The sequence below is a fragment of the Muntiacus reevesi genome, chromosome 3, assembly GCF_963930625.1.
Source record: "Muntiacus reevesi chromosome 3, mMunRee1.1, whole genome shotgun sequence".
In the NCBI taxonomy this organism is placed as follows: domain Eukaryota; kingdom Metazoa; phylum Chordata; class Mammalia; order Artiodactyla; family Cervidae; genus Muntiacus; species Muntiacus reevesi.
This window is the reverse complement of record NC_089251.1, coordinates 105,878,072-105,887,867: the sequence shown is the minus strand read 5'-3', so window position 1 is coordinate 105,887,867 and position 9,796 is coordinate 105,878,072. Positions and strand designations below refer to the sequence as shown.

The following is a 9,796-nucleotide window of genomic DNA, read 5'->3' as shown; positions in this document are numbered from 1 at the left end:
TATTTCACTCAGTCATTAAAAAAAGGCTGAAATACTGCCATTTGCAGCCACTTGGATGGACCTAGAGAATATTGTGCTTAGTGAAATGAGTCAGACAGGGAAAGGCAAATTCTGTAAGATATCATTTATATGTGGAATCTAAAAACACAAATCAAATGTACATGCAAAACAGAAACAGACTCAGACATGTAGAAAATACACTTGTGGTTACCAAAGAGGAGAGGGAAGTCGGGTGAGATAAAATAGGGGTTATGTGATTAACTGATACAAACCACCAAATATAAAATAGATAAGCAACGAGGTTATACTGTACAGCACAGGGAATTAAAGGCATTATCTTGTAATAACGTATGTGGAGTATAATCTGCAAACATATTGAATTGCTGCTGTACAGATCAGAAAACATTTTGAAATCTGCTCTATAACTGCAGTGAGAATTAAGTGGTTTGATATTGGTAAAACTTTTTGTCACCGTTCAGTTCAGTTCAGTTGCTCAGTCGTGTCCAACTGTTTGCGATACGATGGACTGCAGCATGCCAGGCCTCCCTGTCCATCACCAACTCCTGGAGTTTACTCAAACTCAGGTCCATTGAGTCAGTGGTGCCATCCAACCATCTCATCCTCTGTCGTCCCCTTCTCCTCCCGCCTTCAATCTTCCCCAGCATCAGGGTCTTTTCAAATGAGTCAGTTCTTCGCATCAGGTGACCAAAGTATTGGAGTTCCAACTTCAGCACCAGCCCTTCCAATGAATATTCATGACTAATTTCCTTTAGGATGGACTGGTTGGATCTCCTTGCAGTCCAAGGGACTCTCAAGAGTCTTCTCCAGTACCACAGTTCAAAAGCATCAATTCTTCAGCGCTCAGCTTTCTTTATAGTCAAACTCTCACATCCATACATGACTACTGGAAAACAACAGTTGTAGATGTAATTATAAATTAGTAAAGTAAGTTGCTATGTGTGGTGATGGCGGATTAAGGAGTTCGTGATATAATCTGCCGTCTTGGAGGTAATAAGCTGTGCTGCTGCTGCTAAGTCGCTTCTCTCGTGTCCGACTCTGTGCGACCCCATAGACGGCAGCCCAGCAGGCTCCCCCGTCCCTGGGATTCTCCAGGCAAGAACACTGGAGTGGGTTGCCATTGCCTTCTCCAATGAATCAAAGTGAAAAGTTGAAGTCCCTCAGTCGTGTCCGACTCTTAGCGACCCCATGGACTGCAGCCCACCAGGCTCCTCTGTCCACGGGATTTTCCAGGCAAGAGTACTGGAGTGGGCTGCCATTGCCGTCTCCGAATAAGCTGTGCAGTCCGGTAAATTCCTCTCCAGTAGCAGTGTCACTTTGAGCACATCCCCTAACCTCTCTGGCCTGTCTTCTCACGTGTAAAACGGAAGAATAAAAGCCAAGACCCAAGGTTTGCCCTGAAGCTTAACTGTATACTCCCCCTAAGTGCTTACTAGACGTTCTTTCCTCCCAATCCAATGGCGGAGTCATCGAACAACGCCTGCAATAATAATAACCCCAGGAAAGCAGAAGGCCTGAAACCGTGGCACCGCAAGCGATACAACTACGGCCAGAGTCGAACGGGTCGCGGAGCGACGAGAGATCGCTCAAGTTCCGCAAACCATTCCGCACTCCTAGCTCCTGGAGACGCGACTCCAGCATAAGCAGCTGACGCTGGTGCATCACCCTGGCAACAGCACCTTCCGGTCTGTTGTGCCCGCCCTACCCCACTCCACTTCCGGTTCCGGGTCCTGTGCGCTCGGCGGGCGGCTGGCCGCGGGCTTCCGGGAGGAGCCGTCTCTGGGGGTGTGGTTCCGGGTGGCGAGGCTGAGGGGCGAGGGGTCGCTGGAGCGCGGCGGCCTCGCCGGGGCTCGGCACAGCCATGGAGAGCGGAGGGCGGCCCTCGCTGAGCCAGTTCATCCTCCTGGGCACCAGCTCCGTGGTCACCGCCTTCCTGTACTCCGTGTACCGGCAGAAGGCCCAGGTCGCCCAGGAGCTCAAGGTCAGTGCCCGAGCCCGCCCGGCCTCCGCCGGCCATGCCGCCCCCGGGGAACGGTGAGCCCCCCGACCCGCCGTGGGCCGGTCCACCCTCGGGGAAAGACCCCAGCGGGGAACCAGGCCCTGGGAGGGCGTCACCCGGCCCCCGGGAGCAGGATCAGAGTCGGGTCCCGTGATAACGGCTTCCCTTCCTCCTTCTCCCAAGTCCCTCTCGTTACTCAGAATAAACCTTGACTTCATCACTTTACTGACGAAAAAAATCTTTACTGAACACCTGTTATGCTCCAGGCGCCGAGCCTGGGTGAAACAGACAGAAATTCCTGTCCTCGTGGCGAGTGCGTTCTGGTTCAACCAGACAGACCGTAAATCAGTCAGTCAGGTGTTGTGAGACGTGAGGATAAAAACGTCAGCCTAGTGCAGGGAAGAGAGGAAATGGGAATGCTGGAGAAAGGGAGGTTTGCTCTTTTCAACAGGGTCCAGTTGAGCAGAGTCCAGGAGGATTTGAGGCGAGCGTGCAGGTGCCTGGGAGGGGAGAGCATATTTACCCTCTAGGTAACCACTCAACTCCTTGCTTCTGCATACTCTGCCTTTTTATTGTATGGCCACTTAAAAAATATTGCTCACTTTCCTAATGCAGCACCTGACGATTTACACAACATATTCCCATCTTGGTTTTAGTTCTGCTTCACAGTAATTTGAGGTAGATGAAATGATACCTCCAGACTGCCAATCAAGAAATCGAAACTTGGAGGAAAGGTCTGTACAGTGTCAGTTTGGAGCTTAAATTTAGGTCTTTTGATTCAGAGTGTAGAATTTTTTTTTTTTTTGTTGTTGTTGACCACATTTGCTCTGTTATGAATGTGTGAGTGCCTCATGACAGATGAACCTCATTAGGTCAGAAACGGGATCTTATCCTTCCTTCCTTCTAGATTCTAACTCAATGCTTAGCAGAGAGTAGACACTCAGTAAATATTTGTGGATTTGTTTTGGGTGAAATTTCTTTTTTAAGACAGATTAATTTCTTCAATGCCGTGCGAGGCTTTCTCTAGTTGTGGCGAGCAGGGGCTACCCTCTAGTTCCAGCGTGCAGGCTTGTCATTGCAGTGGCTTCTCTAGTTGCAGAGCACAGCTCTAGAGCACGTGGCTTAGTTGCCTTGAGGCACCTGGGAATCTTCACGGATAAGGGATCGAACTGTGTCCCCTGCATTGGCAAGTGGATTCTTAACCACTGGACCACCAGGGAAGTCCTGGCTGAAATTTCATAACACAGCAGGGCTTAATTTGACATTTATTTGGAAGACGGATGCCTCAACCTGACACGCTTCATTATCATCAGATAGTTTGTGTTGAGAGCTTAGAAACAAGTGTGTGAGTTTTGGAATGCACCTAGTTATCCGGGAGTTGAATTTGGGTTGTGAATCACAGCCAGGTGAGAGTCCAGCTGCCTTCTTGTCTGCTTAATTAAATGACTTCTGAAATGATTGGCTCTGGTTGTAATTGAAACTTCAGTTTCTGACTCTGAATCAGAAATCACACTGCCATCAAGTTGGCCAGAGATGGGATCCTTTGAAGCAGTGAGTGCTCCAGGATCCATCTTTGGGTGACTTTAAAAGCTTTGCCAATTAATTCCTCAATGAGGATGAAATAAGTAGTGCCTGCCTGGGAAAACAGTTGGAACTCCTAATATCTTACGCTCTGTTTTCTTGATCCGATTACAAAACTTCCAGAGTAGGGTTTGTGTCTTACCCTTTTGCATCTCTCATAGTGAGGGAAATGCGTATTTATTGCACACCTACTGTATGCCAGCCCCTTGTCTGTATTCTTTCACACCTTAAGTTTCATTTAATTCACATGAAAATCCTATGCGATTGTTTTCCCCAACTTTTGCATGTTTTGTAACTGAGACTCCAATAAATTAAGTTGCCCAAAGTCACAATAGATGCCTTGAAGCTTGATTGAGTCGCAGGCTTTCTGACTGAATTTCATCTCCTTTCCTTCTAAAAAATTTCTAGACTATCCTGTGGTGGATACTTGACTATTTACGTGACTTTGAGCAAATTACTTCACCTCTCTGAGCCTCAATTTCCTTATCTGTAATTGGGGATGATAATGTCTAACTGTAGAGGGATGGTATGAGCATTAAATGGTGTTATGCATTTAAAGTGCTTAGCAGAGTGCCTGGAATGTAGTATATCTAAGTGCTTATTTATTCACTAATTTCTTCCTCAAATATTTATTTGGTGCCTGCTGTGGGTCAGGCACTATCTGGGCACTAGGGGGACAGCAGTGAACAAGACCAACAGGGTGTCCTGTTGGTGGGGTGCAGGGTCCTAGCCCTCCTGCACTTACAGTCCAGTGGAGGGAGGGACAGATAATAAACGAGCAAATAAACTTGAGTGTGAGTTGTTGTTACTGCCCATTGTTTTTATTACCTTCGCAGTGTACGCGGGTAATAATTCTTATTGACCTTGCTCCTGTCGTTTACTGGGTAGCAATAGCTTAAACGCCAAGGGACCTTAATACGTATCCAGTACTACCCACCTCTTTTGAGGTTACTTGTCTGGTATCCTTAAGATGGTGTTGATGAAAATACCTGAAAGCAGGAACCGTTTCCTTCATTCATCCCTGACTCCCTGGCCCCCAGCACAGTGCCTGGTTCAGAAAATGTTCAGGGGTGTTACTAATTTTACCTTACTTTTGACACAGCAGTAACAGTCTTGATTGTTTCCCAAGCACAGCAGATTGCGGTCAGAATAGGAAGGAATGGAGAACTGGGGACTGGGAGGAAGGCAGCGGCAGAGGTGACTGTGCTCGCCTGTTTATGAGAGGGAAGGAGGCAGAAGTGGGGAAAGGAGGATAATGTTTAGCGGAGGTTCACAAGGCCGCGCCCTGTAGTGCAGAGGCCGTGCTTTATGATGTCTGATGCCGAGCATGAGCTGACAAGGGCCTGGCGATAATTATACCAGCCCCTGCCCAGGCCCCCACCACGCACTGGGCACTAGTTTACCTGCTTATAAACTCCTCGGATGCATGGTTCTGTGTTGTCAAGAAGAGATCAAATTACACTCAGTTTATGGTATGCCGATTGATTAGTGCCTTTAATGTTTTCATCTTAGTGAGAATGAAAAGGACTGTATGTTTGGTTCACTGCAGACAGAGTGTAAGTGGCAGCCCCACTTGAGGTGGCAGAAACAAGGCACCTGTTTTCTGGGACACAGCTTTGGAATCTGACTCTCCTTAGTCTCTTTCCTGCCTGGTTCCCTGATTCTCTCAATGGGAAAAAAAGAGTCTTTTTCTTTCTTCACTTGTTTGATTGAGCATGTCAGTATTCAACAGCCAGTCCAATCTGTTGTTTCCATTTAGGGAGCTAAAAGAATCCACTTGGGGGAAGACTTAAAGAGTATTCTTTCAGAAGCTCCAGGAAAGTGTGTGCCGTATGCTGTTATTGAAGGTATGTCTCTTTACTGGTAAAATGAAAAATAACTCAGGCTTGCAGAGTTTGGTAAAGATCTTCCTGGCTGACACTGACGTAAGCCTTTTGTAGCCTTGGGGTGGGGGTTCAGAACCTGGATTTTGGGGTTACTGCTGTTTGATTTTGAGGAAATTACACAAGCTCTCGCGCCCCCGCTGCCCCCTCTCTAAAATACACTGTGAAAGTGGCAGTTGATCTGAACGTGAAAGGTGCTCAGTTGTGTCCGACTCTGCAACCCCACTGACTGTAGCCTGCCAGGCTTCTCTGTCCATGGATTTCTCCAGGCAAGAATACTGGAGTGGGTAACAATTCCCTTCTCCAGGGGATCTTCCCAATCCAGGGATCAAAGTCTAGGTCTCCTGCATTGCAGGCAGATTCTTTATTGTCTGAGCTACCAGGGAAGCCCAAAATATACTTCACAGGGTGATTATAACACTAAAATGATGTGATACATGTAAACTGCTCAGCAGAGTGCCCACAAAGCATAACTACTGGTGATAACATTGTCATCACTTTGATTAATTAAACTAACTCAAACTAAAAACAAAATCTAAATAACATTAAAGGAAAGGACAGAATAGTTCGTCAGAAATAAAATAATTTGTTTCCATTTAGGAGCTGTTCGATCCGTTAAAGAAACGCTTAACAGCCAGTTTGTGGAAAATTGCAAGGGGGTGATTCAGCGGCTGACGCTTCAGGAGCACAAGATGGTGTGGAACCGCACAACCCACCTCTGGTGCGTATCCTTGCTCCCGGCGCCCACACCTCATAGGTGGCCAGCCGAAAAGCTGATGTCCTGGTCCTGTTTCCACGTCTGCAAGCTCTTCCTGAGACAGGGCGGAGAGCAGTGTCTCAGTGCCGCTGATACTCTTTTTGCCGGGTCCGAGGACCTCTGCCACTGCAGTCTCCTAGGCGTCTTGTCCAAATGCAGATTCCTGACCTCTGTTCCAGATCTGCCTAGATAGAATTTCCAGGATAGAGGACCTGGAGTCTGCAGATGTGCACACTAAGGGTTGAGAAGCCCTGATTGATGGCATGGATGGATGATTTTCAGCGCTCCACACTGTAACATGGAGCACCACTTTTCCAACTGATCCTCGGGGGGTTCTGTTTTGGAGTTTTATCTTAATTTTTATTGTAAAAACTATAATTAAAATTTAAAAATTAAAATTAAAAATTCAATTTTAATTTTTATTAAGGATGCTTAACCTGCAGTGTCCTCTTTTAACAAAATTTTAAGTGTCGCAGCGCAGAACCACTACAGGCACAAGGTTCTAGCAGATTTCGCGCTCACTCGTCCTGTAGAGCTGAAACTTTACACCCGGTGAACATCAACACCCCGTTTGCTTCTTCCCTCAGCCCCGGCAGTCTGTGTTTTACTCTGTTTCGATGAGCTTGGCTACTTTCGATACTTTGTGCTAAGGGGATCCTGCGGTCTCTGTCCCTTGACCGCCTCGATCCGCTTTGCTTCATGTCCTCCAGGTTCAGCCATGTTGTCGCATGAGCTGAGGTTTCCTTTTTCTTTATTTCTTGTTTTTTTCCCAAAGGCTGAATGGCATCCTGTTGTATGTGTGGACCGCATTTCTAAGTTCCTTCACTGACAGACACTGATGTTGTTTGGGTGCTCTGGCCGCTGTGAGTAAGCAGGGAGCCAGGGAGCACGGACCTCTCTTCCAGATCAAGAACCAGATTTCAGTTCTTTTGGATACAGGCTCCGAAGCGGGACTGCTGGGTCATATATGGTAGTTCTGCTTTTAAATTTTTTGAGAAGTTTAAGATAAAAATCGATGTGTTTTGACAGGGGTAAGGGGAAATAAAGAGTAGAGGTGATCTCTGATGGCATCTGTCGCCCACCGAGGTGGCCAGAGAACCGGAAAACCTGCGCCTCCCCCTTCTGAGGCTCTGGACGAGTGTGATGTCTGTTGTCCTCTTCTCTTGCCCTCATTTCACGCTTAATCCTGCCCTGGCCTTGAGGTGGTCTCAACCCCCATCTGGCTGTGAGGTATTTGTGGTCTTCTGATTTATCTTTCGTCCTCATTCCTGCAGGAACGACTGTTCCAAGATCATTCACCAGAGGACCAACACGGTGCCCTTTGACCTGGTGCCCCACGAGGACGGCGCGGGCGTGGCGGTGCGCGTGCTGAAGCCCCTGGATGCGGTGGACCTGGGCCTGGAGACGGTGTATGAGAAGTTCCACCCCTCCATGCCGTCCTTCACAGACGTCCTCGGCCACTACCTCAGCGGGGAGCGGCCCAAGGGCATCCAGGAGACGGAGGAGATGCTGAAGGTGGGGGCGCCACTCACGGGGGTGGGCGAGCTGGTCCTGGACCACAGCTGCGTGCGCCTGCAGCCCCCCAAGGGGCCGGGCATGCAGTACTACCTGAGCAGCCAGGACTTCGACAGCCTGCTGCAGCGGCAGGAGTCCAGCGTCCGGCTCTGGAAGGTCCTGGTCCTGGTCTTCGGCTTCGCCGCCTGCGCCACCCTCTTCTTCCTCCTCCGGAAGCAGTACCTGCGGCGGCGGCGCGAGCGGCAGCGGGCGGAGGAGGAGTTCCGGGAGCGCGCGTATCCCGAGGAGGACCGTCCCGAGGAGGACCAGGAGGGCCCGAAGGGCGCCTGCGTCGTGTGCCTGAGCAACTTCCGGTCGTGTGTCTTCCTGGAGTGCGGGCACGTGTGCGCCTGCATCCAGTGCTACCGCGCGCTGCCTGAGCCCCGGCGGTGCCCGATCTGCAGGCAGGAGATCAGCCGGGTGGTGCGCTTGTACAACAGCTAAGGGGGGCGCGGGGGCACTCCGCCCTACTTCGGAGGTGTTTACCATCTCCGGGTCTTTACAAGAGCAGTGACGGGGCCGCTGCCAGCCGCTGAAGGTCGCCTTTGCCAGCCCGGGGCACAGGCGCAGAACCACGGGCCACGGGGGTGCCGCGTCCCTTCCTTGGAGCCAGGTGAGCCCGTGTGTGGCTGAGGAGCCCACTGCCCGAGCGCCAAAGTCTGTGGCCTCCGGCTTTTCTATCTCTCGTCTTCTCCACGCTCCCCTGACCGGTGTGTGGGTCCCTGTGGACCTGAGCCTGAATGACTGGCCAGAGGGCAGAGCAGAGTTGCCTTGAGGAGCCTGAGAGCAGACGGCGGGGCAGTCTTCCCCTCCCTTGCTTCCCCCCCACCCCCCGGGGAAGAGTCTCCAGACTGCTCGTGTGCCCCCGTCCCTTACTCTGCGGCCTCCCACGTGTACGCAGGTGCTTCAGCATCAAGGGAGTGAATGCGGCATCTGCCCTCTGCCTAACAGGCCGGGACTCTGGTCGGAGAAAGGAGGCAGGTCACAAGCAGGGACACTTGGAATGGTGCCCGTTCAGTGGTCCTCCGTCTCGGTGAGGACAGGGCCACTTAGCTGCAGCCTTCCTGGGGTCACAGGACCTAAAGAGAGGGTGCTGGAAGCACGTGGTCCGCCCTGACTTGGAACTCGGAAGTCTGAACTGGCTGAGGGCTGGCTCTGGTGTTCTCTGCCCAGGCTGAGCTGGAAAGGTCTTAGCCACAAAGGAAGCAATAAGGATGCTGCTGTCCCAGCCTTGAGTTTTCTCAGCTTCTCACGGAGGCTCCCACCAAGAAAAAGTAGCAGCCAGCATCTTGAGAGGGACTTGTCCAGGCTAACCCTAACCCCGCCCCCGAAAGGCTCACCTTCCCAGAGTGCCATCACACCGCCCCTCCTCAGCGCCCTGCACCCCTCCCTCGTCCCGCTCGACTCCGTGAGTGCAGACAAGTGGGGGGCCGCTCTCACTGCCTCTGAGTGGCCGAGGTCACTGAAGTCCCGCGCACAGCACTTTCTTCTCCCCCTTCCTTGGCTCTGAGTGTCCCTGCCCCCATCCCCCTTCGTGCGGGGCCGGGGAGTGCTCTCAGGGCTCACACCAGCTCTATGCAGTGTCCAGTGTGGACGGCACTAATAAAACACCTTACAACCGACTGGGAGCCTGTTGCTTTGAACAGGAGTTGACGGCTAGGCTGATGCTTCCCTGGGAGGGATGGGGTCCTGTTTTGATAGGATGAACTGGAGACCTGGCGGCCTCTGTCCTTCCTTGGCTGCAAGGAGGTCTGGGGCTCCCCGTGGTGGGGGCAGCTTGGTGATGCTGAAAGAGGGGGGCTGTGTGTGGAGTGTCGGGGCAGCCTGGAAACAGTGCCTGCAGGTCATGCTGTCTTTGAAGAACTCTGTCCTGACATCCTGAGCACAGACCGTGAGGTTTCACCTGTTGCAAGGGTGGGGCAGGTGGGCGCGGGGAACAGCACGGGGGATACTAGCGTGTGTACTCAAAGCTCTGTCTGACTTGGATTTCAAGGTGAGTTGATC

General features: G+C 51.1%; 1 protein-coding gene across 1 annotated transcript; it reads left to right on the top strand.

The window, feature by feature from the left end:
- Positions 1-1,753: 1,753 nt before the first annotated feature.
- Positions 1,754-9,414, top strand: MUL1 (mitochondrial E3 ubiquitin protein ligase 1). Its single transcript, XM_065929965.1, has 4 exons — positions 1,754-1,999; positions 5,358-5,445; positions 6,082-6,202; positions 7,513-9,414. Exons 1-4 carry the CDS (start codon positions 1,880-1,882, stop codon positions 8,234-8,236), a joined length of 1,053 nt encoding a protein of 350 aa, XP_065786037.1. The 5' UTR covers positions 1,754-1,879; the 3' UTR covers positions 8,237-9,414.
- The last annotated feature ends 382 nt before the right edge of the window (positions 9,415-9,796 follow it).

What these genes read in the sequence shown, in the direction of transcription:
- MUL1 (XM_065929965.1), top strand. Translation starts at nt 1,880, where the DNA reads ATGGAGAGCGGAGGGCGGCCCTCGCTGAGCCAGTTCATCCTCCTGGGC. An exon ending in AGGTCGCCCAGGAGCTCAAG is followed by an intron (nt 2,000 to 5,357) that starts GTCAGTGCCCGA and finishes GTTTCCATTTAG; the next exon opens with GGAGCTAAAAGAATCCACTT. An exon ending in AACCGCACAACCCACCTCTG is followed by an intron (nt 6,203 to 7,512) that starts GTGCGTATCCTT and finishes TCATTCCTGCAG; the next exon opens with GAACGACTGTTCCAAGATCA.